The 20,156-nt window shown below is 40.5% G+C and overlaps 3 protein-coding genes across 3 annotated transcripts in view; 2 read left to right on the top strand and 1 right to left on the bottom strand.

The window, feature by feature from the left end:
* LOC109075406 (NACHT, LRR and PYD domains-containing protein 3-like) overlaps positions 1–20,156 on the top strand; it is a 441,226-nt gene that overhangs the window by 100,618 nt on the left and 320,452 nt on the right. The gene's annotated exons all lie outside the window — the stretch shown is intronic.
* Positions 1–20,156, bottom strand: part of LOC122138547 (NACHT, LRR and PYD domains-containing protein 3-like) — a 788,161-nt gene that overhangs the window by 596,496 nt on the left and 171,509 nt on the right. The window lies entirely within an intron of this gene.
* The window catches only part of LOC122138548 (NLR family CARD domain-containing protein 3-like), a 29,414-nt gene continuing 23,151 nt past the window's right edge, over positions 13,894–20,156 (top strand). The window contains 1 exon segment of the mRNA XM_042731934.1: positions 13,894–14,146. Coding sequence (XP_042587868.1) covers positions 14,097–14,146 — 50 coding nt within the window. The 5' untranslated portion in view covers positions 13,894–14,096.

Here is a 20,156-nt window from a genome sequence, read left to right as displayed (position 1 = left end):
AATTAATAATAATAATAATGTTTTTTGAGTAACAAATTCAGAATATATTCGAATGATCTCTTGAAGGATCGGTGACTGGAGTAATTGATGCTAAAAATTCAGCTTTGAAAGTCAGCTTTGATTGTTCCTAATAAACTGTTTAACTGCACTCGCAAGTGAATCTCAAGTTATTTTTTGAGATAATTAAATATATTCTAATTAAACTACAAACCTAAAAATATATACATTTATTTTGTCCTGACATTCTTTGTTGTAACTCTTCCCTCTCAGTCACATACCTGCCTGAAAGGCTCATTATGCAGCTCATTATGTGGGTTCTTTGTCTTCTCAGGTGTGAATCACACAAATATTCATGATAGTTGACGCCTACTCGCATATGCCCTTTTGAAACAAAAAGTGTCTTAGAAAATTTAAATCAATCTATTGTTTTCTGTGATTTTCACATCATTTTGAAGCAAAAATTCTTGGCTATAAGCTCCAGGTTTGACAATCTTGTGAACAAATGTTTTGTATGTGTCTTATGACCTTATTTCAAACTTCAAAATTGTAGTTTTTTACTAACCACGCATATAACGTTGTTTTCTCCTAAAAACACAATCATGTACATACATGCTATTTACAAATTTTTGTAGCCCAGTTTGTACTGATTACAGTGTTATTAGACTTTAGCCATGTATCTATTTATAAGCAACTGAAAAAAGCCCAAAAGTCAGGGGATGTCAAAACTTCTCCAGGCCCCCAAAACCCCCTAGACCTCAGAGGGTTAATAACCACCAACTTTAATGGTTTTGGGACATGACCTAAAGATAACGACGAGTTAATAATATTTAGAAGCGATTCCCTTACGAAATTGGAAATTGGGATCTCGCCAGAGAGACCAATCCACTTCAAGTGTATCTAAACGAGCCAATGCACATTGGCATGCAATTATTGCATCCAGCTGCCGCTGATCACAACGTGAGTATAAGTCTGGGCATTGAGCACACTGAGCGAGTGTGCATGAAACACTCAAACGTGGCATGGTCCCTCTGCCTCTGCCGAGATTCAGTGTTTGTCTCGGCAACCGGGGTGACACTGCTTCCGGTGGAGTCAGAGGTGATTTGAGGATCACGGTGGCGGCTTCCTCAGAAGGAGTTTGTCACCCCTCAAGCATTCTGCAGCCAGTGGAGCAGCCGGAGGGACGGTCTGGCCCCTCTACAGAGTGGAGAGAGCCGGCCATTTCCTTCAGTTTGCCCCCTCAAAATAAGAACACCTATTTGAGAATGCTGTTTGTGGACTAGAGCTCAGCATTTACCACCATAGTGCCTGCCGCACTTGTTGCGAAGCTCCAGACTCAGGGACTAAACATATCTCTGTGCAGCTGGATCCTGGACTTCCTGAAAGGCAGAAGTCAAGTGGTAAGAATTGGCAACAATACTTCATCCCAGCTGACCCTCAACACTTGTGCTTCTCAGGGCTGTGTCCTCAGCCCACTCCTGTACTCCCTGTACCCACATGACTGTGGAGCCACACACAGCTAGAACGTCATCGTCAAATTCGCTGACGACACAATGGTGATAGGCCTGATCACCGACAATGATGAGACGGCCTACAGAGAGGAGGTGAGCACCCTGACTAAAGGGTGTCAGGAGAACCATCTCTCACTCAACATCAACAAGACCCAAGGAGCTGGTGGTGGATTTCAGGAGACAAAGCAGAGAACACACACCCATCACCATCGACAAGACACCTGTGGAGTGGGTAAACAGCTTTAAGTTCCTCTGCGTTAACATCAGTGAGGATCTCACATGGTCTACACACACTGATGCAGTGCTGAAGAAGGCACATCAATGCCTCTTCTTCCTGAGACGGCTGAGGAAGTTTGGAAGGAGCCCCAGCATCCTCAGATCATTCTACACTTGCACTATAGAGAGCATCCTGATGGGCTGCATCACTGCCTGGTTTGGAAACAGCACCGCTGTTTGGAAACCACCCTCAATGGTGGAGCCGCTTTGGGGTACACGGGCATTCCCTCGGTGGAGGGGTCTGTGGCCATGCAACTGTGTCCAACAGCTGCTTCCACTTTGCGGGGTGACCCGTGTCTCCCCTCACAGGCCTGTAGGTGTTTGTCAGGTCTAACTGGCAGTGCTTACAGAGCTTGTGGGGAGGTGGCTTCTGGTCTTCACGCCATGGCATTAGTGCAGGTCCAACAGGCCAAAGCCCTGAGAGACCTGCCCGTGGGTGGTCACGACCTGACGGTTTTGCATGAACTGCGTACTGCAACGGACCTCGCGCTTTGAGCGATGAAGGTGACCGCACAGTCTCTAGGTCATGCGATGTCCACACAAGTGGTCCAGGAGTGCCATCTCTTGCTGTGTCTGGCTGACATGGAGCATGATAAGGTGCACTCCCTGAATGCTCCAATGTCACAGACCGGCCTTTTCGGTGACGCTGTCGAGAGCTTTGCCCAGCAGTTCTCGGCAGCACAGAAGCAGACTGAGGCATTCAAACACATCCTGCACCGCTGGAAACCTGCTGCTTCCACCCCGGCTGCAGACCCTAAGCCTGCTCGTGGAGCCGGTCGCAGGCAGGATGGCCAGCCTGTCCAGGCGCAAGTGCAAGAGGCCTAGGGATGGGCGACCCGGAGATGGAGGAGACTGCTCGTTGGGAGATGGTGACTGCACCACTCCAACTCTCTACGGACACCTTGGCAATTGAATCGCCATTGGCTAGTAATTTTTTTTGTTTACTCGCCAGACTGATATGTATGTGTGTATGTATATATGTATGTATATATGTGTGGTGTGTGTGTGTACTATATATGTATATATATATATATACACACACACACACACAGTGGGTACGGAAAGTATTCAGACCCCCTTAAATTTTTCACTCTTTGTTATATTGCAGCCATTTGCTAAAATCATTTAAGTTATTTTTTTTCCTCATTAATGTACACACAGCACCCCATATTGGCAGAAAAACAAACAGAATTATTGACATTTTTGTAGATTTATTAAAAAAAAAGAAAAGCTGAAATATCACATGGTCCTAAGTATTCAGACCCTTTGCTCAGTATTTAGTAGAAGCACCCTTTTGATCTAATATAGCCATGACTCTTTTTGGGAAAGATGCAACAAGTTTTTCACACCTGGATTTGGGGATCCTCTGCCATTCCTCCTTGCAGATCCTCTCCAGTTCTGTCAGGTTGGATGGTAAACATTGGTGGACAGCCATTTTCAGGTCTCTCCAGAGATGCTCAATTGGGTTTAAGTCAGGGCTCTGGCCGGGCCATTCAAGAACAGTCACGGAGTTGTTGTGAAGCCACTCCTTCTTTATTTTAGCTGTGTGCATTTTCTTGTTGGAAGGTGAACCTTCGGCCCAGTCTGAGGTCCTGAGTACTCTGGAGAAGGTTTTCATCCAGGATATCCCTGTACATGGCCGCATTAATCTTTCCCTCGATTGCAAACTAGTCGTCCTGTCCCTGCAGCTGAAAAACACCCCCACAGCATGATGCTGCCACCACCATCCTTCACTGTTGGGACTGTATTGGACACGTGATGAGTAGTGCCTGGTTTTCTCCACACATACCGCTTAGATAAAGGCCAAAAAGTTCTATCTTGGTCTCATCAGACCAGAGAATGTTATTTCTCTGTTTTTTAGCAAACTCCATGCGGGCTTTCATGTGTCTTGGACTGAGGAGAGGCTTCTGTCGGGCCACTCTGCCATAAAGCCCCGACTGGTGGAGGGCTGCAATGATGGTTGACTTTCTACAACTTTCTCCCATCTCCCGACTGCATCTCTGGAGCTCAGCCACAGTGATCTTTGGGTTCTTCTTTACCTCTCTCACCAAGGCTCTTCTCCCCCGATAGCTCAGTTTGGGCGGATGGCCAGCTCTAGGAAGGGTTCTGGTCATCCCAAACATCTGTGCTCTTAGGAACCTTAAGTGGCTGAAATTTTTTTGTAACCTTGGCCAGATCTGTGCCTTGCCAGAGTTACCACCGATCTTGGATCTGCACGTTTTTAACCATGCACTTCACAAGCTGCCGTTCATGTGGACGCAAGAACACATTTTCGAGTGCATCCATCCCCAAGATTGGTTTGTAGTGATTGACCTGAAGGATGCGTACTTTCATGTCTCTATCCTCCTGCGGCACAGGCCACTCCTGTGGTTCACGTTCGAGGGTCAGGTATGTAAGTGCAAGGTCCTGCCCTTGGGCACCTTCAGGTCAACTGAGAAAAGAGCAAACTCGTGCCAACGCAGAGGATCACTTTTCTCAGCATGTGGAGCGAGAGTGCCATCCACATCCCGGGTGTGTTAAATCAGGCAGCCGACGAGCTGTCTCAAGCAGCACTTCCAGGAGAGTGGAGACTCCACCCCCAGTGGAGTGGAGACTCCACCCTCAGGCAGCATAAATGGCTGCCCACTGCTCCGGGTGTGTGTTCACGGTGTGTGTATGTGTGTGTGTGGTGTGTGTGTGTGTGTGTGTGTGTGCTTTCTTCTCTCATGAGCAGCGCTCACTTTGGATGGGTTAAATGCAGACCACGAATTATGAGTAGTTTACACCAATTGAGGAGCCCCTCAGGTAGACCTTCCCTCTCTTTTTTTTAGGGGGGCCAGAAGGTTAAATCCTCCTAGGCCTTCAGTTTGGGCTGGCTGATTCATGCCTTCAGTTTGGGCCGGCAGATTCCAGTGCAACATCGAGACCCTGGCCTGGCTACATGCCCAAGGTTCCTACCACTCCCTTCAGGGACCAGGTGTTGAACCTGCAAGTGCTGCCCCTGGAGAAGGCAGATCCAGCCCCTAGCTTTACTCTGTCCTGTACATGCACTGTGACAGTACATAGATAGAACTCAGCGCTTTAGGACCTCAGAACAGCTCTTTGTCTGTTATGGTGGACATAAGAAGGACAAGGCTTTCCCCAACCACACAGGCTGCATGCTTACTTCACATGCCTTCACCTTGGCCTACGAAGCACAAGGTGTGCCCTGCTCACTCAGGCTGTGTGCTCACTGCACTAGGGGTGTCATCCTGGGCGCTGGCTCACGGTGCCTCCCTAGCAGACATTTGTAGAGCTGTGGGGTGGGCGACTCCAAACACGTTTGCTTAGGTTCTATAGCCTGCGTGTCAAACCGTTTCCTCCTGTGTTCTCACCTCAAACGGGTAATGGCACTGAAAGGCCCTGTTTAGAGTCGGCTTTCGGTGTCCTAGACTCCTAGTTCTCCAGAGAGTCCCCTAACCGGGCAGACCCTGTTGATTCTTCCAGCACTCCGACGGCCAGATGTAGTGGAGCATCCGACGCCAGGCTTTTTAACCAATGAATTCCTGAAATCTGGTGTGAGGCTAGTGTCCATATGAGTGACCCGGTTGGGATCCCATATGTGTATTTCCACGGTATACCAATAAGGCTGTGTTTCCCCTGGCAGACCACGTACTGCCATCTCTAAATGATATAGCCATGAGCCGCCTCAGAGACTTCCATGTGCAGTAGGGCCCCTCGGGGTTACTCCACTTGAGTAAATGTCACTTAACCCCCTCTGGGAGGAGGTGACTCCGCAGTGTGCCTCTTCCAAATGGAAGGGCACGGTTTCCCAGTCTAACAAAAGTACTCAACCTTCTCTGTGAAGACCCTGGTCCTAAACCCTACATGTGTAGAGCCCAGTCCTATCAAATGCCATATAGGAAGGATCAGGAGTCCTACACGGGGCACTGGATCACAATTTTGTCAGTCATCCGACATGAATTATACACTCACCCACTGAAAGAGAAAACGTAGACTACGTATGTGACCCTCAGTCCCTGAAGGAGGAAACGGAGACGTCCCGTCGCCACAGTTGCTGTACCCCCCCTGAACTCCCGGGTCACCGGCTCGGCTCCTCAGCAAAAGCATGAATGAAGCGTCAGCCCGGGAGGTTTCCAGCATGGCCCTCCGCACCCTCAGCTGGGCCTGCTTCTCCACCAGGTCGCGGATCTGCTTCTCCACAGTCTCCAGCTCAAGCTGCACCAAATACAGCTCGAACGTGTCCTCACCTGCATTCAAAGGTTGACACACTTCCGCCATTAATGCAAGGAACAGTGAGTAAAACAATGGTAATGTGTGTGAATTGATTATTAGCAATGTAAGCGAGATTAGCGGCAACCACGCTGGCGATGCTAATGGGCTATAAGCTAATAGCGGACTTGGGAAATCAAAATGAAACTAGTTATAAGGCGCTCTGATTGTTTTTGTTGTAGAATACAATGATGAAAATTAGGGTGTATAAAACTGAATTTGACTGACAATTTGAGGATCCAATGGCATGTTTAGTCACAAGCTCTTTAGAATGCTTTTCATTGGTTAAATATTTGTAAAACCCACAAACCGATATAACAATGACCAATAGCACTGATTTAAAATAATAATGAAATGTAAGAGATAAGGAAGTTTTTGATAATTTTCCACAGCACACCCGACAACAGTGGTTGGGAAACACTGTTTTAACATTAGTTAATATTTAAGTCACCACAATTTGAGAAACAGTGAAATAGACGATAAAGAATTAACTTGACAGAGCTCAAACTCAAAACACAACAGCAGCAACAAAAATGAAGTGAGGTAAAAAAAAGAAAGCACTTCTTCTCTGGATTACTAACTGTCCTGCCATCAAGAAAATCCTTTCTGCAGGTACAGATCATTCATTGACCAGGGGCGTCACTAGGCCCTTTTTAGGGGGGCTTCAGCCCCTAAACTTCTGCCCAGCCCCCCTAAAAAATTATTTGATTAATTAATTTGTGATCGCTCCAGTCCCCTTTAAAGGTGCCATGTGTAAAAATTGAGGTAAAAATATCCAAAAAATGACCTACACGCATCAAAAGAATGAGAAGAAATAAGGGCGATGATGTCATTAAAAAAATGTCAAGTTATAGTGCTGCAGAGATATCAACCTTAATTAGCATTAGCATTACTAGCCACGGCCCGACAGGTGTCGTAATACCAGTTTCGGCCATGGGAGGCGGTATGCGGGCAACATAACCACCAGCCAACCTGCAATACACGAATAACTCGCACGGCTTGTGGGCGTACTTGAACCTGATGTCACTAATGTGGAAGGTACAGCCCACTACTTCATTTCAGTTCAGGGAAGAGAGCGGAAGGATGGCTGAAGGCCTTGGCAAGAGACACCTACCACCACCACCCGCTACAGGGAAACAACCGCGCTCGGAATCACAAATCAAATCTGATAAGAAAAGGAGCCGAAACAGAGTAAACATCGGCACTGCTTTCCATCGCTGGAGACAACTGATGGACTTGAAAGAAATGAGGTTCGACTCCGAACTTGCAACATTTCTTTTGGATTGGTAAGTAAGATGCTGTTAGTATTTCGCTAGAAGTTTGTTTTATATGTTTGCGTATTTTTTTCGGGAAGTTATAACATAGAAATGTATCGAAGGCTGTTCGATAAACGTGATAATGTTGGCGATGGCTAACCGTAGCTGCGTTTGATAATTAGCTAGCTATAACCTTACCCACAGATCCGATCCGGTTTTCACCTGTTATCTACCAAAGCCCGTCTCTACCAAGCTGATGCTAAAATGTAACATTACCTAAGAAGCTTGAAATGTCTTCGATGAGAGAGAGAGAGACAGCGCCCCGGCCGCGCGCGCACTCACTCACTATATTCAGAGCGGTCAAGTTTTTGAAAGCGTGTGAAAAGAGTCAATTGCGTGTGTCTCACGGTGAATGCTTGAGAGTTGGCAGCTCTGGTTACGTTCGTTGGCGCTAGCTTGACAGAATGCTGTCTGTCAAATTAATTTAATTCAAATAATGTGTATATACAACTCAAAATGTAATATGAACAAAACGAATATGAACATATTCACTGGTGAAGGGGAGTCACCAGCTTGAATATGTCACTTGACATCACCCAACGTTCCTCTGGAGGCAACACGTCCTCTTAGGCTTCGGCTATGGCTCTAGGGTTGTTGTGAAGGTAGGGGCGGAGCATAGAGACTATGCCGTTTCTCGTTTGTTACTCTAGAGTAGACCAATTCACTTTATTGAGGCATACTGCCCCCATCTGGTATGGAATGTGGAGTATGACTTGATTTTTTTTGCCAGACATTACACATGGCTCCTTTAAAAACTCATTTGAAACGGCGGCAAGCTGCTTCAAGTTTCGGCTCCTCCCCTGACCTGAGTCTGCATGGATTCAGCGCGTTTCTCAATCCGCAGGGCGCCGAGCAGAGCGAACATCAGAGAGTACAACGTGTGTGTGCATTAGGGATGGGCGATATCTTATCGTTTGCGATATACCGGTAAAAATTTTCCCCACGATAAGAATTAGTCTTCCCGCGATAATAATGATAAAATCTAGTTGTTGACATATTTCTGTGTGCGACTGTGTGGAGTGATGTGAAGGAAGGCGAACATGAAATGGAGCAGCTCCTTCTACAATCTGGAACAGTAGCACGTGTGCAATACAGTTTTACATGTGTATGAGTCGGTTACAAACCTGTTGTCCAACAAAGACATTGACGTGCTTTTTCTCCATATTAACTTAATAACATAGTCGAGTGTTTGAAATAACTTATTTTTGAGATCAGATGTGCTTTCGTATCAGAATAAGGCAGAAATCATACTATTTTATAGCATTATATACAGTGATAAAGGCTATGTCGATTACTATTGCATTATAAATACACTTTACAAATACCCAAGATTGCTTAAAGAACACAGACCATGTATTTTGTGCAATCGCATGTTTATTGTCTTCAGGTTTTCTCAGTCAAGATTTCTCAATCTGCGTTTTATTCAGCTACAACGATCACTGGATACCTCTGTCCATATCAGTGATTTCCTGGAGCATTACTTCTACTATGCATATGTGGAGTTTCTGCGTGAGGGCGTCCTCCGGCTTCCAGTATGAATTAAACAGTTGTGTGTACTGCTCACAACACCCTATTTTGGGTAAAAATAGGAAATATAATACTTTTCTCTAATAAAAAACAGGATTCCCTAAATTATCATCATTGATATCGTTATCGCAATAAATATCAGAAATTATCATGATACATTTTAAAGCCCATATCGTCCATCCCTAGTGTGCATTTATTGATAGATTGCTATGATATGACATCTGCATCGGTGCAGTTCGTGTAATTGCAGTTTACATAATGTTACTGGACCAATACACGGTTCGGTTTATCATCCAATACCAATACGTCTTCACTGCGTTCAACTTCAGCCCTTATCGCAGTGGGATAGTTGTTTTTTCTTCCAACAAAAATGAAGCGATTAACACCCATGAAAACATACTTTAGAAAACGATCATGATTTATTTTAATTTACTTTTTAAAATTGAAAACGTATTTTTGTGTATTTCGGCATTACATTATGCAACTATACACAGAAATGATTAAAGACACACATCATTTTCTGAAAGCACTAAATGGCACAGAGAGAGAAACATCATGTGGAGTTATTTTGTTTTGTATTATTAAATATAATTTAGTATTAAGTAATAATGAATCATTAGTGTATCATGATACATATATTAGAGTAAGAGACGAGTAGAGTAAAGGGATTTGTGATTTTTTTAAGTAGGCTAATTGATTTATAGAAGTGGGAAATTGATAATTCATGTTGTTATTTTTAATAAATAGAAATAAATATAGAACAGATTAAACAAATTGCCAATAGACAATTACATGAATACATGTTTTGTCTATATTCTTAATGAATATTAGCTGGTTAGTTAAATGATTTGAAATTAAATAAATTTTCAGGGGGTGACTTGATGTATAACCAACCGTATTGTTGATTATAAAGGCTAAAAAGCTAAAAAAAAAAATTATAATTTATATTTCATTGTAGATGGATATACAAAATTTTTTCTTGTCATGCGGGAGTAGGTCTGCAAATGAGCAACAGTCAGGTGAGAATAGAACGTAGACAGCCTCTCACACACAATACCACTGTGTTCCCAAGATTCATTGCAGTCATTGAACCCTTATGTTGTTTTAATTGTCTGCCAATTTCCACGTACATTTCATAAGCAGTGGTATCGTCAAAGGATAAACATGAATGTCACCCAAATAACTCTCAGACTATGAAAAAAATAATAATCTTTACTGAGGAGAAGCTTGAGTTTGAGTCACTTTGCCATCAAGCCCAGATTGGTGGAGTGTCGCAGTGACTTTTTTTTTTTTTTTTTTTTTTTGCTCTGACATCCATTTCAGCTGTTAAACTTTATATAGACAGGGGTGTGTTTGCCTTTCCAAATCATGTCCAATCAACTAAATTTGCCACAGGTTTACTCCAGACCGAGTATAGAAAACATCTCAAAGACGATCCAGTGAAACTGGAATGCTCCTGATCTAAATTTCAAGTGTCAAAGCAAAGAAGACTTGTGCAATGTCATTTTTTCAGTGTTTCCTTTTTAATAAATTTGCAAAGTAGTGATAAATCTGGTTTCATTATGCTAAGTTGGGTGTAGATTTATGTGAAAAAAAGAAAAGAAATTTAAAGCAGTTTAACATAACACAACATAACAAAATGTGAAAAAATGAAGGGGTATGAAGGCTTTCTATAGGCACTGTATGCATAAGCGGTTCATTTTATAGCACTTTTTTTTATTCAATTCTGTATATTATTAAAATATTTCTTGAAATATTTAACCTAATTTATGTCGATATATTCTATATATATTCTGGTTTTAAATTCAGTTTTCTTGGAAAGAAAGACTTGTGTATGTGCGAGACTTCAGTTCATTAGCCCCAGTGCAGCAGTACACGTCTGATGTGTGACCCACTTAAAGTGCAGTAAAACAATTGCGGTACACACAGACTGAAGTAGTTTGAGTCTTTGGTTCTTTTAATTGTGATGATTTTGGCTCACATTTAACAAAAATCTCAAATTAGAATATGGTGACATGACAATTAGCTAATCAACTCAAAGCACCTGCAAAGGTTTCCTGAGCCTTCAAAATTGTCTCTCAGTTTGGTTCACTAGGCTACACAATCATGGGGAAGACCGCTGATCTGACAGTTGTCCAGAAGACAATCATTGACACCCTTCACAAGGAGGGTAAGCCACAAAACATTCATTGCAAAAGAAGCTGGCTGTTCACAGAGTGCTGTATCCAAGCATGTTAACAGAAAGTTGAGTGGAAGGAAAAAGTGTGGAAGAGAACCGAGAGAACCGCAGCCTTATGAGGATTGTCAAGCAAAATCGATTCAAGAATTTTAATGAATGCGTCAGCATTTTTGAAGATGCTGATTTAATTTTCAAGCAGGATTTGGCACCTGCCCACACTGCCAAAAACACCAAAAGTTGGTTAAATGACCTTGGTGTTTTTGTGCTTGACTGGCCAGCAAACTCACCAGACCTGAACCCCAGAGAGAATCTATTGTATTGTCAAGAGGAAAATGAGAAACAAGAGACCAAAAAATGCAGATGAGCTGAAGGCCACTGTCAAAGAAAGTTGGGCTTCCATACCACCTGAGCAGTGCCACAAACTGATCACCTCCATGCCACGCCGAATTGAGGCAGTAATTAAAACAAAAGGAGCCCCTACCAAGTATTGAGTACATATACAGTAAATTAACATACTTTCCAGAAAGCCAACAATTCACTAAAAATGATTTTTTTTTTTATTGGTCTTATGAAGTATTCTAATTTGAGATAGTGAATTGGTGGGTTTTTGTTAAATGTGAGCTAAAATCATCACAGTTAAAAGAACCAAAGACTTAAACTACTTCAGTCTGTGTGCATTGAATTTATTTAATACATGAGTATCACAATTTGAGTTGAATTACTGAAATGAACTTTAACCACTGACTATAGCCATTAAACATTAACGTATAATTGAGAGCTATCAGTTTTAACATTTAGACTTTAAAAAGAACTTCCAATTTTTTAATTAACTTAAAACAATCTTCACATAAACCCATTATAATAAATGTCATATTTACCTGTGCCCTTCAGCAGAAAATTGAAATGTAAGTTATCAAACACTAAATTCTAAATTAAATATAGTTGCATCCTTAAAGCTTCAAGTTTCCTCTTTTTTTTTTCTTTGTCCTTTGATTAATAGACATCACATCAGCTGGTTATTAGGTTGTTTTGGCTGTTATTTCTTTAAAGGGGCCATATGATGCTTTTAAAGATCATTATTTTGTGTATTTGGTGTAACAGGATATGTTGACCTATTATTTTTCAAACACTGTACGTTATTGTAGGTCCTCTATGCCCCACGTCTCTCAAACGTGTCGTTTTCTACAAAGTCCCTCCGTCTGACAAGCGCAGTCTGCTCTGATTGGCCAACTGACCCAGTGCATTGTGATTGGCTGAACACCGTAAGTATTCGTCGGAAATGTAACGCCCCTTTCCATGATCGCGAGCGTCAACTTTCAAAATAAATGTAAAGACAGTTAATAATGTCCTTAGTTTTACCATCAGTTCAAGCCCGAAAGGGGAATGGAGTCATGTGACAGACACTGTGATGAAGCTCCTATGTGTTTGCAGTACACACGCCACGGACGGTTAAGACAGCTGACTCCACTGTGATGTGACCCTGTCTCTCTCTCTCTCTCTCTCTCACAAAACGGACGCACACACACACACACACACACACACACACACACACACAAAGCACAAAACTACGCATTTGAACAGTCAATAGCAAATACTTGAACTAATAACAAAACATACTTACTGTAGCTGATTCAGAAGCGCCAGACTGTCGTAGCAAAGTAAGAATTACCTCCTCTCCAAGGTTCATGAAACGGTTGTCCATAAAATGCTTTGCTGTTCTGTTGTAAGTAATCTTAAAGATTCCTAATTGCATCTACTTTCGGAAGGCCAAATAAAGTGGTTTTGCTTTCACCTAGAAACACGCAGCATCTCCCTGACATGGCTGCTTCAACACTAACTGCAGTTACTGAAACCACGCCTTCTTTCTTTGCGTGAATGGGTGGCATTATGCAAATATTTCCACATCATTACATAGACGTGGGGGCGTAATTGAATGAGCGGTTTTAGGGGGGAGTGGCAGATTCTTAACTTTTATAAAGAATATCTCTTCGGAATTGAGACTTTAGTCTTTGCAACTTTACAGATCTATTTTATGCACCAAGAGCTTGTAACACTCCAAAGAGAAAGGAAAACTTTTAATCACATCATAAGACCCCTTTAAGAGCTGCCGCTGCTGAGCGTGATGCGGATCTGACACGCATCAACTCTTTTTACCTTTTCTGACCCACTTCAGGTTTTGAGTCTCTATTAATGAGCTGACAAGTTAAATTGGGTGTGTTAGATGAGTGAGACAGTGCTGGGCTGCTCCAGGACAGTTTTGAAAACCATTTCAGAGACATGTTCTTGAATGTGACTCATATAAAATATATTACATGCATGCAAAGTTTTAAGGCAGCTTTAATTGCCTTTTTGGTAACTTCATGACTTAACTGACCATGACATTGCATGCACATAGTTTATTTCGCGCTTTGATATGAACCGTTACCTCACTTGATTTAATCTAGACTTAACTATTTCACATTACAGTAGCCCTAGAATTTAACTGCTATTTCACATTACAGTAGCCCTAGAATTTAACTGATTATTATTATTATTATTATTATTATTATTATTGTTATTATTTTTATTATTATTATTATAGTACCCCTAGAATACAACAAAGTTTGTTCTGCTTTAATATTTTGAACATTTTTCAGTTGTTATGCACACATTATTTTGATGGGATCATGTAGACTCACACAGATATCAAGATTCAGTGTATGAACCTCAACAATGGTGACAGTCAACAAAATATTCAGATCAACTCTGAACATCAGAAAACAAGCTTTTCGTTGACTGTCACCATTGAGGTTCATTCCTCTTACGAACGTCTATTTTATGTTTTAATATTTTCTTTTTCAAGCAGATGAAGGTGGTGTGATTGGTGTTTGGTGTTATGTGTGGTTTATTTGAGCATTTGTTAACACACGACTAACATTGTGTATCTGAGTGAACGCCGCTCTCATGATCTGTTTCTCTCAGGATCCGTTCAGCTGAATTATTGAGTTTGTTTCTCATTTCTATTCAGAGTCAGTGCTGGAGATCAGATTCTGTTTCATCATGGAGGACACACAAACATCCACAGATGAAGAGTTTTCTCCAGGATGCAGGTACTTTGAATAAACGCTGTATTAAATCACCTTGAATGATGGGAGACGGGAGTCTCCTTTGTGTTTGTTTGTTTTTTTTGTCTGGAGACTTTTACGTTAAAATGAAGAATTTATTAAAAAAGAGTCCTCGTGGAATGTTTTTGATCAAAAATATATAAAGACCTTCAAAGAAAATGATTATCATAATAAAGGATTAAATCTGTTTTGTTATAGTTCCGTTCAACAGAAGAGATCAGAAGCAGAGTCCAGCTGTGTGTCTGTGAGGAGTGACGCATCTATGGGACATCCAATACAGTTTAAGTGTGGAGATACAAAGACTGACCTCAGGTACATTTTTATATAAATATAATTATAACATGTCATTTTATATTATCAAAATAGTGAATATAGTATTTTCTGTGATATGAGGAATTTTTCTTGTGTAGGCCCCTATTGTGCATATATATATATTTTTTATCATCTTTACCTGATATTTTAACATATACAGTCAGGTCCATATATATTTGGACACTGACACAATTTTCACAATTTTGGCTCTGTATGCCATCAGAATAGAATTAAAAAGAAACAATCAAGCTGAAATTAAAGTGAAGACTTTAAGCTTTAATTCAAGGGGTTGACCAAAAATATAACGTAAAATGCGCATCTTGTCAGTAAAGGCGGTTCTGTAATCAGTAGTAAATCTCCAGCATGTGCTTTCAGAACAGCATTTACTGCACAGAGCCATAGTTCACTGACAAGGTACGCAAAAAAATTGCATTCAATATAATTGATATTTGATGATATTATAAAATCGTTCTGGGATAAAGTTGTTTGTGTAGCTTCTTAGTGAACTACAGCTCTGTGTAGTAAATGCTGCTCCATCTGAAAGCACGAGAAAATACTTTAACAACATGTTTTTACTCCAAACTCACTTCATAATGTCAGTCGAGTGTTTGAAATAAATCCTTCTGTGAGATGATGTGGCTTCTTAAACAGAATAAGGCACGCAACATAGTTCATAGTATTCTAAGCAGTGATAAAGGCTGTGTCAATTAGCATTGCATTATTATATACTTTATTATGACAAATATGATAATAATTATAATAAGAACTAAGATAAACCATATATTGTCATAGTCGTGTGTTTATTAGTCACGTTGAATTAATGAAAGCAGTTAAATCTTCTGTTTATTCAGCTACCGCTACAGGGATTTCCTGGATTTCTTCTTCGAGCATATTTGTAGTTTTAGCATGAGAGCGCCCTCTGGCCTTCAGATGGAGATTTACTACTGATCACAGAACTGTGCTTTACTGACAAGATGCGCATGACTTATCGTAGTTTTTGCCTAATCGCAAGTGCAATATTATTGTGATTTATTGTGATTTATCGTGATTTATCTTGCAGCCATAGTCTTTCTGCCATTAGTTTTGTCTTTAACAAGAGAAATGCATGCTCAATCAGTTTGAGATCAGGAGATTGACTAGGCCGTTGCAGAATATTCCACTTTTTTAACTTCAAAAAATACTTGGGTTGCTATTGCTGTATGTTTTGGGTCATTGTCCATTTGTACTATGAAGCGAAGCCCAATTAACTTTGCTGCATTTGAGTGATTTATGACTGAGATTATATCTCAGACACCAGAATTCATCCGACTGTTTCCGTCTTCTGTTACATCTTCACTAAACACCAGTAACCCAGAGCCACCGAAACCATGCAGCTCATGCATCACACTGCTTCATGTTTCCACAGATGATGTTGTATATTTTGGATCATGAGCTGTTCCATGCCTTTTCCATACGGTTTTCTTCCTGTCATTCTGGTACAGGTTCATCTTAATTTCTGCTGTCCAAAGAATGCTTTACCAGAAGTGGTTTGGCATTTTAGATGGTTTTTCCCCGGGCACCGCAGCATAAATAGCTGCCCACTGCTCCGGGTGTGTGTTCAACGGTGTGTGTGTGTGCACTTTGGATGGGTTGCTTGTGTTAGGTTTTGATGGTACTGTGAGACTTTGAAAACAGAATACAAAAATACACTAAAATTTTCACTTTCACATGTTTTTTGGCAAAGTCTAATCTGTCCTTGTTTGCACCTTGTGGTGAATCCTCTTGTGTTTGCTCTTGTAAGGTCTTCTCTTTATTGTAGTTTTTTGTACTTCCCAAACTTGCAGTCTTTGCACTTGACCACTTGACTACTTATGACGTATTTGACATAGAGTTAGAGTTTGACTCCTAACCCTAAGGTTGTGGGTTCGAGTCTCGGGCTGGCAATACCACGACTGAGGTGCCCTTGAGCAAGGCACCGAACCCCCAACTGCTCCCCGGGTGCCGCAGCATAAATGATACCCACTGCTCCGGGTGTGTGTTTACGGTGTGTGTGTGTTTCACTGCTGTGCGCGTGCACACTTTGGATGGGTTAAATGCAGAGCACCAATTCCGAGTATAGGTCACCATACTTGGCTGTATGTCACGTCACTTTCACTTTCCTGTATTTGGCTCAAGTGTTCAAGTAAGTATGAAGACCACGAGTGTGTAGAACTTTTCATTACCTGATGGGACACTTATATAGTGTTGGAAAAATGCAAGTGTTTATATGCCTTTGTTTTTATTTTTAAAATCAACTTCTAAATGTCTGTGCAGTAGTCCCTATAACATGGCACAATTTTAATTTGTGGTGCTTCTAATTAAGTCAGTGGTTCTCAACCCTTTTTTTCCACTGGGCCACACTATAGTCCAAGTGCAAATCTCACGGGCCGCACACATATCATTTACATATTACGTCACCAATACAAACCAAACTGATAATATTACAGCCTAAATATTAAGATATCTAATCGATTACATTCATTGAAATAAATAAATAATTCTACTCCCCATTAATAAAACACCCGATGCTGTTGGGAGCTGACAAATTTTCTGAATTTCAGCTCAAGAAGTAACAGCACAATGAAGTTGCGATTGTAAGTTGCAGTCTGTAACGCGCACGGAAGCATGACTTGACACGCGACATTGCAGAAAATGTGCGTTCACAAATATAGCCTATGTAAGTATGTTGATTCAAATATGGAAAGCACTTTCGAATTTAATAATCTGAGGGTCTCTCCAGATATGTTTCTTCACATTTCTGCAATTAAGGATGATTGCTGCATAGTATAAGTTTTTCCTTTTGCCTGAACAACTTCAAGTGAGTGGTGGGGCAAACCAAAAGTCCAGCACTCTCCTACAGTAGGTGGACAACCAAAATGGGTAGTACCGCCACCACAGGGCTGCGGCATTAACTGTAAGTCAGTCGTGTGATAAAGTTATTCGCGAAACTAACGCCAGGTGGTGGAAAGGTACAGTTTGCAAACTGACTGTAATTGTAAAAATTTTGGTTTGTAAATGGAGATGAAACGATGAAGTAAAACAACAATAACATAATAATATAACATTGTAACATACTTAAAAACCATTAGAAAATTTACAGTGAGTTAATTTCAAAACGTGGGATAGTCTTAGGCTACAGTCTACGCATCAAAAATTAAAAGAAAGACCTTTACACAAAGGCTCTTTCTGCATGCTGTTGTTATTAAACAGTCATTATGTGTATATATACAGATTAAAAATGTGTTCATTTCATTTCGTTCTTGGCAAAAAAAAAAAAAAAAAAAAAAATCCTTCAGGTTCCATATGCAGAGCGTAATGAGAACGGTCCAGCATTTAGAAATAATTCTTATTAACTCTGCTATTATTCTTGATTTAAGCAAGGCATGAGTAGAGGTAATTATGCCTTTACTGTGTGACCAAAAATGGAGTATTATCCGTTTCAGCTGTTTGACCTTGCTGGTGCCTCACGCGCACATATATATTGGAAACAGCACAGCCGTTTACCATGCCATAAGGCATGAGTAGCGGTCCACTTTGGCATATTTTTTGCTCATTATGATTACCCCCCCCCCCCCCCCCCCCCCCCCGTCGATACTGAAACGCGTGAACTAGAAAAGCCAATTTTACCTGATGAATAGCTTCAAAATGGGCAACATCGTGAATATGGAAACGTTTGGATTTGTCCCAAGTGAAAGCGGTAAGCCAACCCTTAACTTATGTTTCGCTTAAAATTATTATTATTTTTTTGTTTGTTTGTTTGTTTGTTTATAGCTAAGCATATATTATTATATAATGCAATTATATTTATCCATTAGAATTATATATTTTTAATTCTTGTTCTGTTCTGAACTGTTTTCAGAAAGTGTTTTCATGCCTCGTTGGGTTTGGCTTTTGCAATTTTTGCAACTGCATAGGCCTAAATAGTATTACATACAATATACTATGTATTTGTTTTATCGCAGGAGAGATGAGGCGCCTCTGAGAGAGAAACAAAGAAACTGGCGAAAGAGACGCGCATCTGCCAAAGAGACAAAAACTTTTGTTCTTAATGTAGGCCTATAGCCTATGCTGCTTTGTACTATTTTAATTGTACGCAGCAACGCAATACAAATGTAAAAATATATTGCAACATTAAACCAGTAGCATGACAACACACAGCCCTCGCGGCCAAAAAACGGACTGAATCCTCCTGGTGCTGCCGATTAGCCAATCTGGGCCTGATTTATATATATATATATATATATATATATATATATATTATATATATATATATATATAAAGAGAAGTTTCATTTATCAAAAGATCAGCATTTAAACACTATAATAAACACAAGAATTATCTACCTGATGACACGGATATTTTTATTATTGCGAAGTGAGATGAATGAAGAGCGTGTCTGGAGAAGAGAAGTTTCATTTATCAAGTTAGTCAATGATTTTAGAAACACAGGTTCAAAACCTGGGCTGTGGAGTTTTTTATTTATATATAATAAAATAATATATAAAATGATTAATACAAATGTGTTCTGCAGTTCACTGGTTTGTGTTACACCATTTTTTTTTATTTTAGATAGAGCGTGTCCATTTTACACTAAGCAACCAGTAGCGACTGAATTCAGTCCAGCTGGAGGGGGGTTGGGGTTTGGGGGTAGTTCTGTATGGCTTGTGGGGGTTGAAAAATAAAGGTGTGAGTCTCTTGCTCTTTCATATGGACAGTGTCTGATGAGGGTTTCAAACTTGCAGAGCAGGTTTAGGCAAAGTGTTTTCATGCCTCGTTGGGTTTGGCTTTTGCAACTGCATAGGCCTAAATAGTATTACATACAATATACTATGTATTTGTTTTATCGCAGGAGAGATGAGGCGCCTCTGAGAGAGAAACAAAGAAACTGGCTAAAGAGACGCGCATCTGCCAAAGAGACAAAAACTTTTGTTCTTAATGTAGGCTTATAGCCTATGCTGCTTTGTACTATTTTAATTGTACGCAGCAACGCAATACAAATGTAAAAATATATTGCAACATTAAAAATATATTAAGATATAACATTTTGTAGACTTTCTGTGATTTACAATGCACAAACCAGAAGCAAAAATATCTGCAGAACGGAGAAGGGTTGGCCATTCTCAAAACATAAAATATCAATTTTTTTCAATTTTTGTTTTTGTGTTTTAGAGGAAAAATCAATGTTAAGGCATCTCTCCGTTATGGACCCTTCTGAAAGCAGAATTTATACAAACGTGTATAAAATGCTTTAAAAACTTCAACAGAGATGTCTAGAGGGTATTTAATAGGTCTGCCCCCCAGGTAATATTTTTCTAGTTACTTGTAGTCATTCATTTAAGTCAATATTCAACTAATCGCACGTTTATATTAAATTAACAGTCTAATCAATAATGAGCCTTAATATATTCCACGCTCAAGCACACGCATTAAGTTTGCCACAAAGCACAGACAGAAGTAGCCTAATAATTGTGAAAAAGCAGACATAATGTTTTCTTGTCGGCTGCAAGATGAAATTCACAGTGCTGACTCTCATCTCCACAGTAGGATTTGCCTTTAGAGAGAAATGTGTCCTTCACAGATTACATAATCAGGGAGTATTTGTTTTCATTTTGAATTTGTTTGTTTAAAAGAAGCTTTCTGTAGATATATTTCTTATGTAAGGCAC

Source organism: Cyprinus carpio, chromosome B9 (genome assembly GCF_018340385.1).
Source record: "Cyprinus carpio isolate SPL01 chromosome B9, ASM1834038v1, whole genome shotgun sequence".
NCBI classification, from domain to species: Eukaryota; Metazoa; Chordata; class Actinopteri; order Cypriniformes; family Cyprinidae; genus Cyprinus; species Cyprinus carpio.
Note: the sequence above shows the minus strand (reverse complement) of the source record. Positions and strands in the feature narration are given on the sequence as shown.